Source organism: Eleutherodactylus coqui, chromosome 7 (assembly GCF_035609145.1).
Source record: "Eleutherodactylus coqui strain aEleCoq1 chromosome 7, aEleCoq1.hap1, whole genome shotgun sequence".
NCBI classification, from domain to species: domain Eukaryota; kingdom Metazoa; phylum Chordata; class Amphibia; order Anura; family Eleutherodactylidae; genus Eleutherodactylus; species Eleutherodactylus coqui.
The window spans coordinates 4760509-4784270 of NC_089843.1; the positions used below are offsets into that span (position 1 = coordinate 4760509).

The following is a 23762-nucleotide window of genomic DNA, read 5'->3' on the forward strand; positions in this document are numbered from 1 at the left end:
CTGTGTTTTTTTTGCGCATGTAACATATGCAGTACATATGCAAGCAAAAACACACGCATACACAGGAAATATTGAAGGGATATGCAATTGCAATGCTGCGACGTTTTACGCATGCGCCCATGTGAACTAGCTCTAACTCTTCCTTCCTTTCTGCCATGGAGAAAACCAAATCATAAATGTGGCCCCTGCTTGAGCTCAAGCCCGGGACCCTGGTGCAGCAGAGCTGATCACTGAGCAACTGTGCTGCTTAGTTAAGGCCGCCTGCAGACGAGCGGGTCGGATCCGGCAGCGAGAATTCTCGCCGCGCGATCCGACCCGAGCGCCTGCAGGGACGAGCGCGTACTCACCCGCGCCTGGCGGCCCCGGCTCTTTCATGTGCCGGCTGCCGCGCAGTCGGCGCATGCGCAGACCAGAGCCGGCGGCCGGGTGAGTGCGTGCCCCGCAGAAAATTAGAACATGCCGCGGTTTGTTTGCCGCGCGAGATTTCGCGCGGCCAAACCCCGGCCGTCTGCATAGGAGTGCGTATTTTAATGCACTGCTATGCAGGCTTTCAACGGCGGAAATCCCGCGGCGGGATTTCCGCTTGTGTGCAGGCGGCCTAAGGGTGTGTCATTGGGCGCTGCATAAATATGTCTACATGTAACTCTCTATATCGCCCATCAGACCTCCTGAAGCGAACGGCTCCGAGCCGCATTGTCTTCTTGTCCTCGTTCATGCAAGGACTGGGTAACATCGACACCAGCAACCTGTGGGGGAAGAATATGGAGAAGAAGAAGATGAACGACTCGTATAACGACACCAAGTTAATGAACACCATTTGTGCCAAAGAGCTGGCTAAGAGACTGCAAGGAACAGGTAAGCGTGGGCACACGGAGGCGGGTGGGACTGAGCCATCCATAGGGACCTCTATTGACTAAACATGGCACTGCAGCCGAGTTATACATATGTCTGTTCCTCGATCCCCAAGAGTAGAGTGCATGTGGCTCCCACACAGAGTGCCATATCATACATGACGGCTGTGCAGAATAGGGCACCATATGGCGATTAGGGGGACCATGTAATGGGGAGCATAAAAGGCACAACAGTTGATATATCACTATATCACCTCAGGAGTGACTGTGAACATTGTGAACCCCGGGATCGTCAAGACTGAGGCCATGAGGAACTACAACTTCCTGTTTCGACTCATCTTCAACATTGTTGGCTTCTTCTTCTTTAAGGTGAGAATGTGGTCACATGACCCGTTAAATGGTGCACCCACCTTCCATCCTATTACCCCCAGCCCATGAGTAATCCTTCATCCACTTCCCATAATCCTTCACTCTTCCCTCGGTCACTGCTTCTACCTCATCTGTCCTTCCATCAGGTCTCATTGATGTCCTTCACACCTCGCTGTCCTGCCGCCAATCATTTCCATCTTTCCTGCTCTGCCACCCTCTTCCACAGCCATTTTCCTATGGTTGCTGCCCCTCCAGTCTGCCCTCACCACTTGCCCACCGCCCCCTTCTCTGCCTTGTCACGTGTCCTTCACCTCCCCTCACCACTTCTTCCCTCGCCCGCTCTCACCTGTGTCTCCCCGTCCTTGTGTTTTCCATCCTGATTATCTTATCACTTCCGATGACTTCTCCCATTGCTTCCTCTTCACCACGTGTTCATCCATGTTTTATGTCCTTCCCCTGTACTGCCCCCACATCCATCCTCCTCTTCCTCTTTCAGCCTCTGTTCACATAGTACTCTATGGCGCTTGTAGTTCGGTCAGGAGGCTTGCGGTCAGGCATGTGCACTCATCTACAAGGTATGGAGACACCTGAATAAATGGAAAATAATGGTTGGGAACGCCATCCTGTGTGAGATGATGCTAAGGGGAAGGGGTCAAATCTGGGAAGGGCGGTGTCTAACATGGCAAAGATTTTAAAAACCGCCATCTTGAAACCATCTGTCCAGTAATAACACTCTAGGTGTGATGACACCACTAATAAAATTGCCTTTTGAATATTTGCATTTAGAAAGGCAACTGGTCTCCCTTGACCCTGGACCGGTCCCCGTGGGTTAAAATTAGCATGAGGATAGCAAATTGTGTGACCATTTACTTGTTAATGAAGTCTAAGGAAAATCCCAGACACACTCTGGCTCCAAGATTCAAATTAGGGAAACATCTTTTAATAAGGCTTATTGGTTGTGTGAAGGTCATAAACCAATATGGATGATATTTTCAAAATCGGGCGGGCCAGCTGAATAAAATGCATCTAAAGTCATTGAGGTGTGGGCCCCAGAACACCCCAAATTGTGTATCCGCGTAACTGGTTATAGTTTGCCAGACATGTATTACTGATCGGAGGATCACATTTACATATGCATCTACCCCTCCCGTTTCTGAATGATCTCAGAGGGGGCAGAGGGAGGTGTGTTCTATGGAAACGTTACAAACTAGGAGGTCAGAGAGACCGGGTTGTCAGACCTTTGGAGTTACGCCACATCGTAAGGACTTTCCCTGTTGCTTCCAGTGACTCTGCACAATCAGGACCTTGGACTTGACAACCCAAATCTGGTATCTTTCTTTATTTTCCCCTTGTTTATTTTAAGTACTGACTGTTGTGTATAACCTGTAAACCTCATCTCCACTGCAACATCTTTTTCTGTGTGTGTGTATGTGTGTGTATATATGTATGTATGTATGTATGTATATATATGTATGTGTGTGTATATATATATAATAAATATTTAGCACTGCTCGTTTTTCTTAGAATAAATCTGCTATTTATTAGTCAAACCTTGTCGGTTTTAAAATTAATCTAAACTCTGAAGATTGTGTTAATAATTCCTTGTCTGGGTTCCAGGTTAATTGGGAAACAAAAGCTGGTGGTGGCAGCGAGTGTGTGCGGGTATTGTAGAGTGCTGGAGGCATTAGATTGAATCAGGGGGCGATTGGAGCTTCCGGTCCTGCAGAAGCCTGGGAAAGCTGGGTATAAATACCGCCTGTATTCTAACGACACAATTCTGCTAGAGTAAATGATCAAGGCTCTGAGAGTGCTCAGAGTAGTCGATCTGTGACAAATGGTGATAAAGGTGGGATCGAGCGGGGTCCCCGGGTGTCTCCCCGCTCCTATCTGTGACACCCACAATCCACAAAAAATGGAATAAAATGTGATCAGAAGGTCGTATGTAGCCCAAAGGGATGCCAATAAAGACTGCACCTCTATATAGTTTCAGCAATGAAATATAAAATGTCGCGGCTCAGAATATGACAACATAAAAACTAATTAGATTTTTAAGTGTTTTTATTCAGCAAAAGTAGTAAAACATAATAAATGTGTCTGGATTATATCATGAATAAAAGTAAGGCGTCGTTCACACCGCAAACACAAAACCCAAATACAATCCCAACAATTGTCGGACTGCGGCGCCTTCTGCCCCCACAACAAAACAAATATGTTTTCAATTCATTATATGTACTCCAAAAAGTCCAAAAAAACCAACCGGTCCTGCAAGAAACGACAAGCCTTCACACGGCGACGGATGCATGAAGTCGTTATGGCTCAAAGAAAACAGTGATGGCAATTTTTTTAAATTTTCTATGTCCTCCAAGCCATGAAGGGGTTAATAAATAGGGGGCGTGTCCTGACGGCATATTAATACTAATTAATCTCTCCATAGTATCCAGCGGTTACTGGCACATTATGACAAAACACTGCATGCAAAAGCTCCCCTCTGTGGCCCGGACATAGTAATAGCGCTCCCCTCTGTAGCCCCCAGCGTAGTACCAGTGCTCCCCTCTGTGGCCCCCACATAGTAATACCGCTCCCCTCTGCGACCCACAACATAGTACCAGTGCTTCCCTCTGTGGCCCCCACATTGTAATAGCGTTCCCCACTGTAGCCTCCACATAGTAATAGTACCAGCGCTCCCTGCTGTGGCCCCAACATAGTAAAAGTGCTAACCTCTGTGGCCCCAACATAGTACCAGTCCTCCCCTTTGTGGCCCCATACATAGTAATAGCACTACCCTCTGTGGTCCTCACATAGTACCAGTGTTCACCTCTGAGGCCCCCACATAATAATAATGCTACCCTCTGTGGCTCCCACATAGCACCAGCGCTCCCCTCTGTGGCCCCCAGATAGTAATAGTGCTTTCTTTTATAGCCAGCACATAGTAATAGTGCTCCCTTCTGTGCCCCCACATAGTAATAGCACTCCCCTCTGTGGCTCCTACATATTAAGCGTGCTCCCTTCTGTGGCCCCCACATAGTAATAGTACTCCCCCCTGTGGCCCCCACATAGTAATAGTGCTCCTTTCTGTGGCCCCCACATGGTAATGGCGCTCCCTTCTGTGGCCCATACGTGGTAATGGCGCTCCCTTCTGTGGCCCCCACGTGGTAATGGCGCTCCCTACTGTGGCCCCCACGTGGTAAGGGCGCTCCCTTCTGTGGCCCCCACGTGGTAAGGGCGCTCCCTTCTGTGGCCCCCACGTGGTAAGGGCGCTCCCTTCTGTGGCCCCCACGTGGTAAGGGCGCTCCCTTCTGTGGCCCCCACGTGGTAAGGGCGCTCCCTTCTGTGGCCCCCACGTGGTAAGGGCGCTCCCTTCTGTGGCCCCCACGTGGTAAGGGCGCTCCCTTCTGTGGCCCCCACGTGGTAAGGGCGCTCCCTTCTGTGGCCCCCACGTGGTAAGGGCGCTCCCTTCTGTGGCCCCCACGTGGTAAGGGCGCTCCCTTCTGTGGCCCCCACGTGGTAAGGGCGCTCCCTTCTGTGGCCCCCACGTGGTAAGGGCGCTCCCTTCTGTGGACCCCACGTGGTAATGGCGCTCCCTTCTGTGGACCCCACGTGGTAATGGTGCTCCCTTCTGTGGACCCCACGTGGTAATGGTGCTCCCTTTTGTGGACCCCACATGGTAATGGTGCTCCCTTTTGTGGACCCCACATGGTAATGGTGCTTCCTTTTGTGGCCCCACTCCTGCTGGACAATCTCTTTACTGGCTGTCAGATTCAGGACTGTCGCCCTCTGCACAGCATCAGTTCCTCCCTCCTCCCCTCTCACAGTGTGCCACAGCAGGGAGAAGCTGATGCTGTGCAGAGAGAGCGACAGTCGTGAATCTGACAGCGAGTAAAGAGATTGTGCCCAGTGTTGCACCCCTCCTTCCTGCCAGGGACCACAGGAGGCCAGCCATGTACTGCCTCCTCCCTGTTCCTCTTTATTACACTACCCCTGCCCCCTTATGTCCTGCCCCTCCATGTCCTTATTTCCTCCTGCCTGCTCCCCTTTACATTACTCATTCCTCCTTATGTTCTGCCCCTCCCATGTTCTTACTTCCCTTCTTTGTGTCCTTGCCTCTTCCTTCCTGCCATGTCCCATTTCCACCATCATTGCCCCAACTGTTCTCCGCGCCGCTTCCCTCTTCCGGCACTCATTGTTTTGCCATCTCGCCCTTAGAGCGCTCAGGAGGGGGCCGCCAGCACCATTTACTGCTCGATATCTGAGGAGGCTGAGGGGATGACCGGAAAGTACATAGACAGTGACTGCACCACCATCCTGCCCCCAGAGAAGGCCCAGGATCCGGCCATTAACCAGAAACTATGGGAGGCCTGCGAGTCAGCGACTAATCTCCATACTCATTGGAGAAAATGACCAAAGCCTCCCAGAGCTCGCGGACTGAAGTGATGACAGAAGACGGAGTCTCCATGAGGCCGGAGGTCCTTGGTTCCTCCACTGAAATCAAAAAATGGGGCAAGAACTGTAGGAAATATCATGAAGTCACCGATCAATGAATAGGCTGTACAATAAATAACACTGTGTGTAATGTATAAAGTGCTTTCAGATGTCATACTGTCACATAACATGGGAAGCTGATCACAAGAGCTTACACTCCACACAATGGACATCATAGAGAAGACCTGACATCAGAGCTTACAATCTAGATAGCAGCACACCAAGTAGACATGGCCTACAGGACACCAGTGATGTCATGGTGGGGACTGCAGAGTAGTGCAGGCTGCATACAATTTCAGTGATGATGTCACAATTCTTATGATGTCACCTATCCCTCAGTCTACTGAGAGCAGAGGGCCGCACATGGCGACTCCAGTAGGAGAAGCAGAGCTGAGTGCAGGGTCCACAGCGCCCGCTGTCACTGCCACGTGATGCTAATGCTGCGCCTGTCCTTTCTGGCCCTCTCCTGCAGCTTGTGGTAGTCTCTGCATGTCACGTCCTTGCAGTGAGACAAGTCCAGAGTCTTCAGGTCGTTCTTGGCCCTCAGTATCAGGGACACCCCCCACTGGGTGATGTTACTGCTGCACAGAGACACCTCCCGCAGACTCTGTAGAGGCTGGAGCTGCGGTGACCCATAAACTACCTCAAACACTCTATCCAGCAGCGTGGGGATCCCATAAAGTGACAGACACTCCAGCTTAGGACACCCCTTTAGAAGGGATACCAATAACCCCTCAAGTTTATGCTGAAAAATGGGTTGCAAGGCTTCTTCTGCCTCCAGGAGTAAGGTGAAGGTGTGCAGGCGATGCAGCGGCAGAGGCTCGCCTGGCCAGGCAGGAAGCTCCGCTGCATCATGTGAATCGCTATGCTGCTGCACCGTAAAGTGACTCTGAAAGCTCTGTAGATTGGGACACCAGGTTAACACGGTGGACAAGGAGTCTTCATGGCCCCAGAGCAGGTTCTGCAGTGACAGGAAGTGCAGGCTCTTACTGATGGGGTGGACGCTGGCCAGGATGTCCTCCAGGCTCCTCGGGGGATGTTCGGGGCAGTGCAGGGTCAGGCGGGTGAGGTTCAGCCATTGGACAAGACTCCAGGAATGTTTGGTTTGGTTCCTGAGGGAGATGATGACCTCCTCCACCCCTCGGCACAGAGATCCCAGAGTAGACACGTCCTCCTCATCAAAGTCTTCCAGTTTCTTCAGACGTAGCGTGAAGTCTTGTGCAGCAGTCCTCGCGTCTTCCATCCTGACCGGTCCATTGGACTTATCCTCCCTCTTGGCCCTGATTCTTGCAACCTCAACCAAAGAGGGAAAGTTTTCAGGGGGGAACCCGGATGGGCTCAAGTTCCTGAGGTATAGGAGGCGCATTGCGTCAGCCAGAAATGGGTTGGCGAGCTGCTCCAGGCTAGGAAGGGCCAATAATACATAACATAAGGCATGCACCCAGTGCTCCAGGTCACCCTGTGGCTTCACTTCCTGCAAGAGCAGCACTCGCAGAGACGGGCAGCAGAACTGACCACTTCTGACATTATACACCAAGGACAAAAGGGCAGATGGGGACACTTTCTTACAGTGGGAAACATCCAGCTCCCGCAGTCTATGACAAGTTGTCCCGACTGTGGCCAACACGAGCGAATCAGTCTGGGTATCGGAGAGGCAGAGCTTTAGGAGACGAGGCAAACGCTCCACCAGTAAGGCCAAGGAGGTGGCAGGGACTCGGTTACAGGAGTGCAGGTCCAGAGATGTCAGCAGCTGTGGAGGAACGGAGGATGTCAGTAAGCATGCATGGAGGAGGTCATGGGTGGAGGGGGGGTAGTACTCTCACCTTACAGCGCACCGTCACCAGATCAGCCATCGCTTTATTGACCAGTCCGGCACAGGAGCGAAGGCTCAGCTCCGTCAGGTGAGGCTGGAGCAGCAGGTGGAGTCCGGCCTTAGTCAACTTGTGAGCGTCTCCGAGGATCCTGATGAGCTGCTGGACCAAGGCTCCGGCTGTGGAGGATGCAGAATGAGCAGGAGCCCGCAATTCATGGAAATGTGAAGAATAGGTTCCCAAAAACAATAAACCAGCTCGGTGGGGTCAGGACAGCGCCACCACTCTGCTAATTAGATTAAAACGGTATTTTACCTAAATAATATCAGGAACCGGAAACATTGTTAATGAAAGCATTAAAATATGAATTGGTATTCTTGAGCTTTCATGATGAATTCATAAAATCTATACGGCTGCAATGTGAGAATCCGGGTAATATGAGTGAGTCTACGTGGAGGACCTCCTTCATCGGGGGGGGGGGGGGGGGGGACGACACTTCTACAATGTGAGAATCCTGGTAATATGAGTGAGTCTACGTGGAGAACCTCCTTCATGGGGGGGGGGGGGGACACTTCTACAATGTGAGAATCCTGGTAATATGAGTGAGTCTATGTGGAGAACCTCCTTCATCGGGGGGGGGGGGGGGACACTTCTACAATGTGAGGATCCTGGTAATATGAGTGAGTCTACATGGAGATCCTCCTTCATCGGGGGGGGGGGGGGGGGACACTTCTACAATGTGAGAATCCTGGTAATATGAGTGAGTCTACATGGAGAACCTCCTTCATCGGGGGGGGGGGGGGGGGACACTTCTACAATGTGAGAATCCTGGTAATATGAGTGAGTCTATGTGGAGAACCTCCTTCATCGGGGGGGGGGGGACACTTCTACAATGTGAGGATCCTGGTAATATGAGTGAGTCTACATGGAGAACCTCCTTCATGGGGGGGGGAGGACGACACTTCTACAATGTGAGAATCCTGGTAATATGAGTGAGTCTACGTGGAGAACCTCCTTCATGGGGGGGTGGGGGGGGGGGACACTTCTACAATGTGAGAATCCTGGTAATATGAGTGAGTCTATGTGGAGAACCTCCTTCATCGGGGGGGGGGGGGGACACTTCTACAATGTGAGGATCCTGGTAATATGAGTGAGTCTACATGGAGAACCTCCTTCATGGGGGGGGGGAGGGGGGGGGACGACACTTCTACAATGTGAGAATCCTGGTAATATGAGTGAGTCTACGTGGAGAACCTCCTTCATCGGGGGAGGGGGGCATTAAGACGGCCAAACTGATAGGACAGAACTAACCGGTTGTTGTATAAATACATATAAAACCTCTTAGAAGTAAACGATCTCTAATACTAAAGCATATTCTAAATCATGGAGAGCGTAGATCTAGGATTAATATTACGATGAGATACAATATGTCTCCACGTCCCCGGACCCTCGGCGTGGGATTATACTGATGATGGCTACCTGGAACACTTCTACAATGTGATGATCCCGAGGCATTGGATGTGCGAAGTCTAATGGATTTAGGATTATTACATTTTTTCCAGCACTTCATTTAACCCATTGGGGGTCAAGCTGTTCAGTCGAAAAATCCAGAACATTTCCTTTTTGTTGAGGTCCAAAAATGAGCGTGAATCGATATATTCAAGGGGTGTGGGGTGTGTGTATGTGGGGGGAGGGGAGTCACCCAAAGATGGGAATAATCACAGTTATGTGTCATAGAAAAATGTTGTGAAATGCTATGCTTGTGTGCAACACCCCAGAGGGGTGACCCCGGGCACCTGGCTACTGTGCAGAGCTGGGAGGGATAAGTGCTGGCTTATCATGGTGGCACTTACCAGGCTCTCGTCCCGGGCGGATGACACACAGCCAAGGCCAGAGCAGGATCGCAGGCCAGCTTCAACACCCCTAGGATAGGGAATGCCAATAAACTGGGAGCACTCCAGAGGAGGAAGGGGGTAGAGGTCAGTCACAGACACTCCGGCAGACAATTATTGAGAGGAAAGCTTAGACAATAAACACGCCACATGGCAGGCGCGTGGGTGTAACTCAGTGGTGTACCTCTGTGCGGGGATCCTGACTCTGGACGGCTGCACAGGAAAAGCCTGTAGTGTGATTTGGTACCTGTATGGTGGGTTCCTCTATACAGAACTATTTGAATTGCTCTCTCTCTGTTGCTGGGACTCACTCCTCTCACATCCACACTCCAAACGCTATGGGATGTCACTCCTCTTCCTCCATCTTCACCTACATGAAATCTGAAGTTGCTCCCATGTGGCTCTGTGTTAGCGCTCTCAGGTAGACCAGATGAAAGACCTCTTCCCGCTCTCAATCACTCCTATTTATAACCTCACTCATACCACAGGACAAGACAAGCTGATACATTTACATGTAGGCAGTGATTTTATTAACCTCTCAGACGCTGCAGCTGTGCAACACGCACACTGGATATAACAAGACAGGCATGCACAGTGCATCTACATAGGACAAACATGTATGACATTTCTGGAGGGGGCCGGGATGGGGTTCTGGGCCACTACAGGTGTATCCGGTTTTAGTATTAAAACAATGCTATTATATACGTGTTCTTAATAGATTCTTTGTCCTTCCTACATAGCGCCAGCCACACGGGCGTTCTAGTACATACATGACATAATCAGCATCACGGGTCATCTCATTGATTCCATCAAGACAGGAATCAGCGCTGCGGAATATGTCGGCGCTATACAGATAAAGATTATTATCATTCCTGGTTCAGACAAAACCCGGTTAGTTCTGTTCTACCAGTTTGGCCGTCTTAATGCCCCCCCCCCCCCCCCCCCCCCGATCTCACTCATATTACCCGGATTCTCACATTGCAGCCGTATAGATTTTATGAATTCATCATGAAAGGTGAAGAATACCAATTAATATTTTAATACTTTTATTAACAATGTTTCCGGTTCCTGATATTATTTAGGTAAAATACCGTTTTTTGACTGATGATATTTCAGCACTCCGGATGTTTCATCAGTATCCCTGTAACAGGGCCGGGACTCTGGGGTGCGGGCAGCTATCCCTGTAACAGGGCCGGGACTCTGGGGTGCGGGCAGCTATCCCTGTAACAGGGCCGGGACTCTGGGGTGCGGGCAGCTATCCCTGTAACAGGGCCGGGACTCTGGGGTGCGGGCAGCTATCCCTGTAACAGGGCCGGGACTCTGGGGTGCGGGCAGCTATCCCTGTAACAGGGCCGGGACTCTGGGGTGCGGGCAGCTATCCTTGTAACAGCGCCGGGACTCTGGGGTGTGGGCAGCTATCCCTGTAACAGGCCGGGACTCCAGGGTTCGGGCAGCTATCCTTGTAACAGGGCCGGGAGTCTGAGGTGCGGGCAGCTATCCCTGTAACAGGGCCGGGACTCTGGGGTGCGGGCAGCTATCCCCGTAACAGGGCCGGGACTCTGGGGTGCGGGCTGCTATCCCTGTAACAGGGCCGGGACTATGGGGTGCGGGCAGCTATCCTCATAACAGGGCCGGGACTCTGGGGTGCGGGCAGCTATCCTTGTAACAGGGCCGGGACTCTGGGGTGCGGGCAGCTATCCCTGTAACAGGGCCGGGACTCTGGGGTGCGGGCAGCTATCCCTGTAACAGGGCCGGGACTCTGGGATGCGGGCTGCTATCCCTGTAACAGCGCCGGGACTCTGGGGTGCGGGCAGCTATCCCTGTAACAGGGCCGGGACTCTGGGGTGCGGACAGCTATCCATGTAACAGGGCCGGGACTCTGGGGTGCGGGCAGCTATCCCTGTAACAGGGCCGGGACTCTGGGGTGCGGGCAGCTATCCATGTAACAGGGCCGGGACTCTGGGGTGCGGGCAGCTATCCCTGTAACAGGGCCGGGACTCTGAGGTGCGGGCAGCTATCCCTGTAACAGGGCCAGGACTCTGTGGTGCGGGCAGCTATCCCTGTAACAGGGCCGGGACTCTGGGGTGCGGGCAGCTATCCCCATAACAGGGCCGGGACTCTGGGGTGCGGGCAGCTATCCCTGTAACAGCGCTGGGGCTCTGGGGTGTGGGCAGCTATCCCCGTAACAGGGCCGGAACTCTGGGGTGCGGGCAGCTATCCTTGTAACAGGGCCGGGACTCTGGGGTGCGGGCAGCTATCCTTGTAACAGGGCCGGGACTCTGGGGTGCGGGCAGCTATCCTTGTAACAGGGCCGGGACTCTGGGGTGCGGGCAGCTATCCTTGTAACAGGGTCGGGACTCTGGGGTGCGGGCAGCTATCCCTGTAACAGGGCCGGGACTCCGAGGTGCGGGCAGCTATCCCTGTAACAGGGCCGGGACTCTGGGGTGCGGGCAGCTATCCCTGTAACAGGGCCGGGGCTCTGGGGTGTGAGCTGCTATCCCTGTAACAGGGCCGGGACTCTGGGGTGCGGGCAGCTATCCTTGTAACAGCGCCGGGACTCTGGGGTGTGGGCTGCTATCCCTGTAACAGGGCCGGGACTCTGGGGTACGGGCAGCTATCCCTGTAACAGGGCCGGGACTCTGGGGTGTGGGCTGCTATCCCTGTAACAGGGCCGGGACTCCGGGGTGCGGGCAGCTATCCCCGTAACAGGGCCGGGACTCTGGGGTGCGGGCAGCTATCCCCGTAACAGGGCCGTGACTCCAAGGTGCGGGCATCTATCCCTGTAACTGGGCCGGGAATCTGGGGTGCGGGCAGCTATCCTTGTAACAGGGCCAGGACTCTGGGGTGCGGGCAGCTATCCCTGTATCAGGGCCGGGACTCTGGGGTGCGGGCAGCTATCTCTGTAACAGGGCCGGGACTCTGGGTGCGGGCAGCTATCCCTGTAACAGGGCCGGGACTCTGGGGTGTGGGCAGCTATCCCTGTAACTGGGCCGGGAATGTGGGTGCGGGCAGCTACCCTTGTAACAGGGCCGGAACTCCGGGGTGCGGGCAGCTATCCCTGTAACAGGACCGGGGCTCTGGGGTGCAGGCAGCTATCCTTGTAACAGGGTCGGGACTCTGGGGTGCGGGCAGCTATCCCTGTAACAGGGCCAGGACTCTGGGGTGCGGGCTGCTATCCCTGTAACAGGGCCGGGACTCTAGGGTGCGGGCAGCTATCCCCGTAACAGGGCCGGGACTCTGGGGTGCGGGCAGCTATCCTTGTATCAGCGCCGGGACTCTGGGGTGCGGGCAGCTATCCCTGTAACAGGGCTGGGACTCTGGGGTGCGGGCAGCTATCCCCGTAACAGGGCCGGGACTCTGAGGTGCGGGCAGCTATCCTTGTAACAGTGCCGGGACTCTGGGGTGCCGGCAGCTATCCCTGTAACAGGGCCGGGACTCTCAGGTGCGGGCAGCTATCCCTGTAACAGGGCCGGGACTCTGGGGTGCGGGCAGCTATCCCTGTAACAGGGCCGGGACTCTGGGGTGCGGGCAGCTATCCCTGTAACAGGGCCGGGACTCTGGGGTGCTGGCAGCTGTCCCCGTAACAGGGCCGGGAGTCTGGGGTGCGGGCAGCTATCCCTGTAACAGGGCCGGGACTCCAAGGTGCGGGCATCTATCCCTGTAACAGGGCCGGGAGTCTGGGGTGCGGGCAGCTATCTCTGTAACAGGGCCGGGACTCTGGGGTGCGGGCAGCTATCCCTGTAACAGCGCCGGGACTCTGGGGTGCGGGCAGCTATCCCTGTAACAGGGCCGGGACTCTGGGGTGCGGGCAGCTATCCTTGTAACAGCGCCGGGACTCTGGGGTGTGGGCAGCTATCCCTGTAACAGGGCCGGGACTCTGGGGTGCGGGCAGCTATCCTTGTAACAGCGCCGGGACTCTGGGGTGCGGGCAGCTATCCTTGTAACAGGGCCGGGAGTCTGAGGTGCGGGCTGCTATCCCTGTAACAGGGCCGGGACTATGGGGTGCGGGCAGCTATCCTCATAACAGGGCCGGGACTCTGGGGTGTGGGCAGCTATCCCTGTAACAGGCCCGGGACTCCAGGGTGCGGGCAGCTATCCTTGTAACAGGGCCGGGACTCTGGGGTGCGGGCAGCTATCCTTGTAACAGCGCCGGGACTCTGGGGTGTGGGCAGCTATCCCTGTAACAGGCCGGGACTCCAGGGTGCGGGCAGCTATCCTTGTAACAGGGCCGGGAGTCTGGGGTGTAGGCAGCTATCCCTGTAACTGGGCCGGGAATGTGGGTGCGGGCAGCTACCCTTGTAACAGGGCCGGAACTCCGGGGTGCGGGCAGCTATCCCTGTAACAGGACCGGGGCTCTGGGGTGCAGGCAGCTATCCTTGTAACAGGGTCGGGACTCTGGGGTGCGGGCAGCTATCCCTGTAACAGGGCCAGGACTCTGGGGTGCGGGCTGCTATCCCTGTAACAGGGCCGGGACTCTAGGGTGCGGGCAGCTATCCCCGTAACAGGGCCGGGACTCTGGGGTGCGGGCAGCTATCCTTGTATCAGCGCCGGGACTCTGGGGTGCAGGCAGCTATCCCTATAACAGGGCCGGGACTCTGGGGTGCGGGCAGCTATCCCCGTAACAGGGCCGGGACTCTGAGGTGCGGGCAGCTATCCTTGTAACAGTGCCGGGACTCTGGGGTGCCGGCAGCTATCCTTGTAACAGTGCCGGGACTCTGGGGTGCCGGCAGCTATCCCTGTAACAGGGCCGGGACTCTGGGGTGCGGGCAGCTATCCCTGTAACAGGGCCGGGGCTCTGGGGTGTGAGCTGCTATCCCTGTAACAGGGCCGGGACTCTGGGGTGCGGGCAGCTATCCTTGTAACAGCGCCGGGACTCTGGGGTGTGGGCTGCTATCCCTGTAACAGGGCCGGGACTCTGGGGTACGGGCAGCTATCCCTGTAACAGGGCCGGGACTCTGGGGTGTGGGCTGCTATCCCTGTAACAGGGCCGGGACTCCGGGGTGCGGGCAGCTATCCCCGTAACAGGGCCGGGACTCTGGGGTGCGGGCAGCTATCCCCGTAACAGGGCCGTGACTCCAAGGTGCGGGCATCTATCCCTGTAACTGGGCCGGGAATCTGGGGTGCGGGCAGCTATCCTTGTAACAGGGCCAGGACTCTGGGGTGCGGGCAGCTATCCCTGTATCAGGGCCGGGACTCTGGGGTGCGGGCAGCTATCTCTGTAACAGGGCCGGGACTCTGGGTGCGGGCAGCTATCCCTGTAACAGGGCCGGGACTCTGGGGTGTGGGCAGCTATCCCTGTAACTGGGCCGGGAATGTGGGTGCGGGCAGCTACCCTTGTAACAGGGCCGGAACTCCGGGGTGCGGGCAGCTATCCCTGTAACAGGACCGGGGCTCTGGGGTGCAGGCAGCTATCCTTGTAACAGGGTCGGGACTCTGGGGTGCGGGCAGCTATCCCTGTAACAGGGCCAGGACTCTGGGGTGCGGGCTGCTATCCCTGTAACAGGGCCGGGACTCTAGGGTGCGGGCAGCTATCCCCGTAACAGGGCCGGGACTCTGGGGTGCGGGCAGCTATCCTTGTATCAGCGCCGGGACTCTGGGGTGCGGGCAGCTATCCCTGTAACAGGGCTGGGACTCTGGGGTGCGGGCAGCTATCCCCGTAACAGGGCCGGGACTCTGAGGTGCGGGCAGCTATCCTTGTAACAGTGCCGGGACTCTGGGGTGCCGGCAGCTATCCCTGTAACAGGGCCGGGACTCTCAGGTGCGGGCAGCTATCCCTGTAACAGGGCCGGGACTCTGGGGTGCGGGCAGCTATCCCTGTAACAGGGCCGGGACTCTGGGGTGCGGGCAGCTATCCCTGTAACAGGGCCGGGACTCTGGGGTGCTGGCAGCTGTCCCCGTAACAGGGCCGGGAGTCTGGGGTGCGGGCAGCTATCCCTGTAACAGGGCCGGGACTCCAAGGTGCGGGCATCTATCCCTGTAACAGGGCCGGGAGTCTGGGGTGCGGGCAGCTATCTCTGTAACAGGGCCGGGACTCTGGGGTGCGGGCAGCTATCCCTGTAACAGCGCCGGGACTCTGGGGTGCGGGCAGCTATCCCTGTAACAGGGCCGGGACTCTGGGGTGCGGGCAGCTATCCTTGTAACAGCGCCGGGACTCTGGGGTGTGGGCAGCTATCCCTGTAACAGGGCCGGGACTCTGGGGTGCGGGCAGCTATCCTTGTAACAGCGCCGGGACTCTGGGGTGCGGGCAGCTATCCTTGTAACAGGGCCGGGAGTCTGAGGTGCGGGCTGCTATCCCTGTAACAGGGCCGGGACTATGGGGTGCGGGCAGCTATCCTCATAACAGGGCCGGGACTCTGGGGTGTGGGCAGCTATCCCTGTAACAGGCCCGGGACTCCAGGGTGCGGGCAGCTATCCTTGTAACAGGGCCGGGACTCTGGGGTGCGGGCAGCTATCCTTGTAACAGCGCCGGGACTCTGGGGTGTGGGCAGCTATCCCTGTAACAGGCCGGGACTCCAGGGTGCGGGCAGCTATCCTTGTAACAGGGCCGGGACTCTGGGGTGTGGGCTGCTATCCCTGTAACAGGGCCGGGACTCCGGGGTGCGGGCAGCTATCCCCGTAACAGGGCCGGGACTCTGGGGTGCGGGCAGCTATCCCCGTAACAGGGCCGTGACTCCAAGGTGCGGGCATCTATCCCTGTAACTGGGCCGGGAATCTGGGGTGCGGGCAGCTATCCTTGTAACAGGGCCAGGACTCTGGGGTGCGGGCAGCTATCCCTGTATCAGGGCCGGGACTCTGGGGTGCGGGCAGCTATCTCTGTAACAGGGCCGGGACTCTGGGTGCGGGCAGCTATCCCTGTAACAGGGCCGGGACTCTGGGGTGTGGGCAGCTATCCCTGTAACTGGGCCGGGAATGTGGGTGCGGGCAGCTACCCTTGTAACAGGGCCGGAACTCCGGGGTGCGGGCAGCTATCCCTGTAACAGGACCGGGGCTCTGGGGTGCAGGCAGCTATCCTTGTAACAGGGTCGGGACTCTGGGGTGCGGGCAGCTATCCCTGTAACAGGGCCAGGACTCTGGGGTGCGGGCTGCTATCCCTGTAACAGGGCCGGGACTCTAGGGTGCGGGCAGCTATCCCCGTAACAGGGCCGGGACTCTGGGGTGCGGGCAGCTATCCTTGTATCAGCGCCGGGACTCTGGGGTGCGGGCAGCTATCCCTGTAACAGGGCTGGGACTCTGGGGTGCGGGCAGCTATCCCCGTAACAGGGCCGGGACTCTGAGGTGCGGGCAGCTATCCTTGTAACAGTGCCGGGACTCTGGGGTGCCGGCAGCTATCCCTGTAACAGGGCCGGGACTCTCAGGTGCGGGCAGCTATCCCTGTAACAGTGCCGGGACTCTGGGGTGCGGGCAGCTATCCCTGTAACAGGGCCGGGACTCTGGGGTGCGGGCAGCTATCCCTGTAACAGGGCCGGGACTCTGGGGTGCTGGCAGCTGTCCCCGTAACAGGGCCGGGAGTCTGGGGTGCGGGCAGCTATCCCTGTAACAGGGCCGGGACTCCAAGGTGCGGGCATCTATCCCTGTAACAGGGCCGGGAGTCTGGGGTGCGGGCAGCTATCTCTGTAACAGGGCCGGGACTCTGGGGTGCGGGCAGCTATCCCTGTAACAGCGCCGGGACTCTGGGGTGCGGGCAGCTATCCCTGTAACAGGGCCGGGACTCTGGGGTGCGGGCAGCTATCCTTGTAACAGCGCCGGGACTCTGGGGTGTGGGCAGCTATCCCTGTAACAGGGCCGGGACTCTGGGGTGCGGGCAGCTATCCTTGTAACAGCGCCGGGACTCTGGGGTGCGGGCAGCTATCCTTGTAACAGGGCCGGGAGTCTGAGGTGCGGGCTGCTATCCCTGTAACAGGGCCGGGACTATGGGGTGCGGGCAGCTATCCTCATAACAGGGCCGGGACTCTGGGGTGTGGGCAGCTATCCCTGTAACAGGCCCGGGACTCCAGAGTGCGGGCAGCTATCCTTGTAACAGGGCCGGGACTCTGGGGTGCGGGCAGCTATCCTTGTAACAGCGCCGGGACTCTGGGGTGTGGGCAGCTATCCCTGTAACAGGCCGGGACTCCAGGGTGCGGGCAGCTATCCTTGTAACAGGGCCGGGAGTCTGGGGTGTAGGCAGCTATCCCTGTAACTGGGCCGGGAATGTGGGTGCGGGCAGCTACCCTTGTAACAGGGCCGGAACTCCGGGGTGCGGGCAGCTATCCCTGTAACAGGACCGGGGCTCTGGGGTGCAGGCAGCTATCCTTGTAACAGGGTCGGGACTCTGGGGTGCGGGCAGCTATCCCTGTAACAGGGCCAGGACTCTGGGGTGCGGGCTGCTATCCCTGTAACAGGGCCGGGACTCTAGGGTGCGGGCAGCTATCCCCGTAACAGGGCCGGGACTCTGGGGTGCGGGCAGCTATCCTTGTATCAGCGCCGGGACTCTGGGGTGCAGGCAGCTATCCCTATAACAGGGCCGGGACTCTGGGGTGCGGGCAGCTATCCCCGTAACAGGGCCGGGACTCTGAGGTGCGGGCAGCTATCCTTGTAACAGTGCCGGGACTCTGGGGTGCCGGCAGCTATCCCTGTAACAGGGCCGGGACTCTGGGGTGCGGGCAGCTATCCCTGTAACAGGGCCGGGACTCTGGGATGCGGGCTGCTATCCCTGTAACAGCGCCGGGACTCTGGGGTGCGGGCAGCTATCCCTGTAACAGGGCCGGGACTCTGGGGTGCGGGCAGCTATCCATGTAACAGGGCCGGGACTCTGGGGTGCGGGCAGCTATCCCTGTAACAGGGCCGGGACTCTGAGGTGCGGGCAGCTATCCCTGTAACAGGGCCGGGACTCTGGGGTGCGGGCAGCTATCCCTGTAACAGGGCCGGGACTCTGGGGTGCGGGCAGCTATCCCCATAACAGGGCCGGGACTCTGGGGTGCGGGCAGCTATCCCTGTAACAGCGCTGGGGCTCTGGGGTGTGGGCAGCTATCCCCGTAACAGGGCCGGAACTCTGGGGTGCGGGCAGCTATCCTTGTAACAGGGCCGGGACTCTGGGGTGCGGGCAGCTATCCTTGTAACAGGGCCGGGACTCTGGGGTGCGGGCAGCTATCCTTGTAACAGGGCCGGGACTCTGGGGTGCGGGCAGCTATCCTTGTAACAGGGTCGGGACTCTGGGGTGCGGGCAGCTATCCTTGTAACAGAACCGGGGCTCTGGGGTGTGAGCTGCTATCCCTGTAACAGGGCCGGGGCTCTGGGGTGTGAGCTGCTATCCCTGTAACAGGGCCGGGACTCCGAGGTGCGGGCAGCTATCCCTGTAACAGGGCCGGGACTCTGGGGTGCGGGCAGCTATCCCTGTAACAGGGCCGGGGCTCTGGGGTGTGAGCTGCTATCCCTGTAACAGGGCCGGGGCTCTGGGGTGTGGGCTGCTATCCCTGTAACAGGGCCGGGACTCTGGGGTGTGGGCTGCTATCCCTGTAACAGGGCCGGGACTCTGGGGTACGGGCAGCTATCCCTGTAACAGGGCCGGGACTCTGGGGTGTGGGCTGCTATCCCTGTAACAGGGCCGGGACTCCGGGGTGCGGGCAGCTATCCCCGTAACAGGGCCGGGACTCTGGGGTGCGGGCAGCTATCCCCGTAACAGGGCCGTGACTCCAAGGTGCGGGCATCTATCCCTGTAACTGGGCCGGGAATCTGGGGTGCGGGCAGCTATCCTTGTAACAGGGCCAGGACTCTGGGGTGCGGGCAGCTATCCCTGTATCAGGGCCGGGACTCTGGGGTGCGGGCAGCTATCTCTGTAACAGGGCCGGGACTCTGGGTGCGGGCAGCTATCCCTGTAACAGGGCCGGGACTCTGGGGTGCGGGCAGCTATCCCTGTAACTGGGCCGGGAATGTGGGTGCGGGCAGCTACCCTTGTAACAGGGCCGGGACTCTGGGGTGCGGGCAGCTATCCCTGTAACAGCGCCAGGACTCTGGGGTGCGGGCAGCTATCCCTGTAACAGGGCCGGGACTCTGGGGTGTGGGCAGCTATCCCTGTAACAGGGCCGGGACTCCAAGGTGCGGGCATCTATCCCTGTAACTGGTCCGGGAATCTGGGGTGCGGGCAGCTATCCTTGTAACAGGGCCAGGACTCTGGGGTGCGGGCAGCTATCCCTGTAACAGGGCCGGGACTCTGGGGTGCGGGCAGCTATCCCTGTAACAGGGCCGGGACTTTGGGGTGCGGGCAGCTATCCCTGTAACTGGTCCGGGAATCTGGGGTGCGGGCAGCTATCCTTGTAACAGGGCCAGGACTCTGGGGTGCGGGCAGCTATCCCTGTAACAGGGCCAGGACTCTGGGGTGCGGGTAGCTATCCCTGTAACAGGGCCGGGACTCTGGGGTGCGGGCAGCTATCCCTGTAACAGGGCCGGGACTCTGGGGTGCAGGCAGCTATCCCTGTAACAGGGCCGGGACTCTGGGGTGCGGGCAGCTATCCCTGAAACAGGGCCGGGACTCTGGGGTGCGGGCAGCTATCCCTGAAACAGGGCCGGGACTCTGGGGTGCGGGCAGCTATCCCCGTAACAGGGTCGGGACTCTGGGGTGCGGGCAGCTATCCCTGTAACAGGGCCGGGACTCTGGGGTGCGGGCAGCTATCCCCGTAACAGGGCCGGGACTCTGGGGTGCGGGCAGCTATCCCTGTAACAGGGCCGGGACTCTGGGGTGCGGGCAGCTATCCCCGTAACAGGGCCGGGACTCCAAGGTGCGGGCATCTATCCCTGCAACTGGGCCGGGAATCTGGGGTGCGGGCAGCTATCCTTGTAACAGGGCCAGGACTCTGGGGTGCGGGCAGCTATCTCTGTAACAGGGCCGGGACTCTGGGTGCGGGCAGCTATCTCTGTAACAGGGCCGGGACTCTGGGTGCGGGCAGCTATCCCTGTAACAGGGCCGGGACTCTGGGTGCGGGCAGCTATCCCTGTAACAGGGCCGGGACTCTGGGGTGCGGGCAGCTATCCCTGTAACAGGGCCGGGACTCTGGGGTGCGGGCAGCTATCCCTGTAACTGGGCCGGGAATGTGGGTGCGGGCAGCTACCCTTGTAACAGGGCCGGAACTCCGGGGTGCGGGCAGCTATCCCTGTAACAGGACCGGGGCTCTGGGGTGCAGGCAGCTATCCTTGTAACAGGGTCGGGACTCTGGGGTGCGGGCAGCTATCCCTGTAACAGGGCCGGGACTCTGGGGTGCGGGCTGCTATCCCTGTAACAGGGCCGGGACTCTGAGGTGCGGGCAGCTATCCCTGCAACAGGGCCGGGACTCTGGGGTGTGGGCTGCTATCCCTGTAACAGGGCCGGGACTCTGGGGTGCGGGCTGCTATCCCTGTAACAGGGCCGGGAGTCTGGGGTGCGGGCAGCTATCCCCGTAACAGGGCCGGGACTCCAAGGTGCGGGCATCTATCCCTGTAACTGGTCGGGGAATCTGGGGTGCGGGCAGCTATCCTTGTAACAGGGCCAGGACTCTGGGGTGCGGGCAGCTATCCCTGTAACAGGGCCGGGACTCTGGGGTGCGGGCAGCTATCCCTGTAACAGGGCCGGGACTTTGGGGTGCGGGCAGCTATCCCTGTAACTGGTCCGGGAATCTGGGGTGCGGGCAGCTATCCCTGTAACAGGGCCAGGACTCTGGGGTGCGGGCAGCTATCCCTGTGACAGGGCCAGGACTCTGGGGTGCGGGCAGCTATCCCTGTAACAGGGCCGGGACTCTGGGGTGCGGGCAGCTGTCCCTGTAACAGGGCCGGGACTTTGGGGTGCGGGCAGCTATCCCTGTAACTGGGCCGGGAATGTGGGGTGCGGGCAGCTACCCTTGTAACAGGGCCGGAACTCCGGGGTGCGGGCAGCTATATTCCGTAACAGGGTCGGGACTCTGGGGTGTGGGCTGCTATCCCTGTAAAAGGGCCGGGACTCTGGGGTGCGGCAGCTATCCCTGTAACAGCGCCGGGAATCTGGGGTGCGGGCAGCTATCCCTGTAACAGGGCCGGGACTCTGGGGTGCGGGCAGCTATCCCTGTAACAGGGCCGGGACTCTGGGGTGTGGGCAGCTATCCCTCTAACAGGGCCGGGACTCTGGGGTGTGGGCAGCTATCCCTGTAACTGGGCCGGGAATCTGGGGTGCGGGCAGCTATCCCTGTAACAGGGCCGGGACTCTGGGGTGCGGGCAGCTATCGCTGTAACAGGGCTGGGACTCTGGGGTGCGGGCAGCTATCGCTGTAACAGGGCCGGGACTCTGGGGTGCGGGCAGCTATCCCCGTAACAGGGCCGGGACTCTGGGGTGCGGGCAGCTATCCCTGTAACAGGGCCGGGACTCTGGGGTGCGGGCTGCTATCCCTGTAACAGGGCCGGGACTCTGGGATGCGGGCTGCTATCCCTGTAACAGGGCCGGGACTCTGGGGTGCGGGCAGCTATCGCTGTAACAGGGCTGGGACTCTGGGGTGCGGGCAGCTATCCTTGTAACAGGGCCGGGACTCTGGGGTGCGGGAAGCTATCCCCGTAACAGCTTCGGGACTCTGGGGTGCGGGCAGCTATCCCTGTAACAGGGCCGGGACTCTGGGGAGCGGGCGGCTATCCCTGTAACAGTGCCGGGACTCTGGGGTGCGGGCAGCTATCCCTTTAACAGGGCCGGGACTCTGGGGTGCGGGCAGCTATCCCTGTTACAGGGCCGGGACTCTGGGGTGCGGGCGGCTATCCCTGTAACAGGGCCGGGACTCTGGGATGCGGGCGGCTATCCCTGTAACAGGGCCGGGGCTCTGGAGTGCGGGCAGCTATCCCCGTAACAGGGTCGGGACTCTGGGGTGTGGGCTGCTATCCCTGTAACAGGGCCGGGACTCTGGGGTGCGGGCAGCTATCCCTGTAACAGGGCCGGGACTCTGGGGTGCAGGCAGTTAACCTTGTAACAGGGCCGGGACTCTGGGGTGCGGGCACCTATCCCTGTAACAGCGCCGGGGCTCTGGGGTGTGGGCAGCTATCCCTGTAACTGGGCCGGGAATCTGGGGTGCGAGCAGCTATCCCTGTAACAGGGCCGGGACTCTGGGGTGTGGGCAGCTATCCCTCTAACAGGGCCGGGACTCTGGAGTGTGGGCAGCTATCCCTGTAACAGGGCCGGGACTCTGGGGTGCGGGCAGCTACCCCTCTAACAGGGCCGGGACTCTGGGGTGCGGGCAGCTATCCCTGTAACAGGGCCGGGACTCCGAGGTGCGGGCAGCTATCCCTGTAACAGGGCCGGGACTCTGGGGTGCGGGCAGCTATCCCTGTAACAGGGCCGGGACTCTGGGGTGCGGGCTGCTATCCCCGTAACAGGGCCGCAACTCTGGGGTGCGGCCAGCTATCCCTGTAACAGGGCCGGGACTCTGGGGTGCGGGCAGCTATCCCTGTAACAGGGCCGGGACTCCGAGGTGCGGGCAGCTATCCCTGTAACAGGGCCGGGACTCTGGGGTGCAGGCAGCTATCCCTGTAACAGGGCCGGGACTCTGGGGTGCGGGCAGCTATCCCTGTAACAGGGTCGGGACTCTGGGGTGCGGGCTGCTATCCTTGTAACAGGGCCGGGGCTCTGGGGTGCGGGCAGCTATCCCTGTAACAGGGCCGGGGCTCTGGGGTGCGGGCAGCTATCCCTGTAACAGGGTCGGGACTCTGGGGTGCGGGCTGCTATCCTTGTAACAGGGCCGGGGCTCTGGGGTGCGGGCAGCTATCCCTGTAACAGGGCCGGGGCTCTGGGGTGCGGGCAGCTATCCTTGTAACAGGGCCGGGACTCCGGGGTGCGGGCTGCTATCCTTGTAACAGGGCCGGGGCTCTGGGGTGCGGGCAGCTATCCCTGTAACAGGGCCGGGGCTCTGGGGCGGGGACAGCTATCCCTGTAACAGCGCCTGGACTCTGGGGTGCGGGCAGCTATCCTTGTAACAGGGCCGGGACTCCGGGGTGCGGGCAGCTATCCCTGTAACAGGGCCGGGACTCCGAGGTGCGAGCAGCTATCCCTGTAACAGGGCCGGGACTCTGGGGTGCGGGCAGCTATCCCTGTAACAGGGCCGGGACTCTGGGGTGCAGGAAGTTATCCCTGTAACAGGGTCGGGACTCTGGGGTGCGGGCAGCTATCCCTGTAACAGGGCCGGGACTCTGGGGTGCGGGCAGCTATCCCTGTAACAGGGCCGGGACTCTGGGGTGGGGACAGCTATCCCTGTAACAGGGCCGGGACTCTGGGGTGGGGACAGCTATCCCTGTAACAGGGCCGGGACTCTGGGGTGCGAGCAGCTATCCCTGTAACAGGGCCGGGACTCTGGGGTGCGGGCAGCTATCTCTGTAACAGGGCCAGGACTCTGGGGTGCGGGCAGCTA

The 23762-nt window shown here is 58.9% G+C and overlaps 2 protein-coding genes across 4 annotated transcripts in view; one reads left to right on the forward strand and one right to left on the reverse strand.

Annotated features, from left to right (window-relative positions):
• LOC136572332 (retinol dehydrogenase 12-like) overlaps positions 1-5618 on the forward strand; it is a 34953-nt gene extending 29335 nt beyond the window's left edge. The window contains exons 4-6 of the mRNA XM_066572828.1: positions 664-855; positions 1111-1220; positions 5424-5618. Of these exons, the coding sequence (XP_066428925.1) occupies positions 664-855; positions 1111-1220; positions 5424-5618 (497 nt within the window). The remainder of the gene's footprint in view (positions 1-663; positions 856-1110; positions 1221-5423) is intronic.
• The window catches only part of LOC136572331 (uncharacterized), a 31851-nt gene continuing 11349 nt past the window's right edge, over positions 3261-23762 (reverse strand). For all 3 annotated transcript variants that reach the window (XM_066572826.1, XM_066572827.1, XM_066572825.1), the window contains exons 3-4: positions 7523-7689; positions 3261-7449 (exon numbers count right to left, since the gene is read on the reverse strand). In XM_066572826.1, coding sequence (XP_066428923.1) covers positions 6118-7449; positions 7523-7689 — 1499 coding nt within the window. In that variant the 3' untranslated portion in view covers positions 3261-6117. The remainder of the gene's footprint in view (positions 7450-7522; positions 7690-23762) is intronic.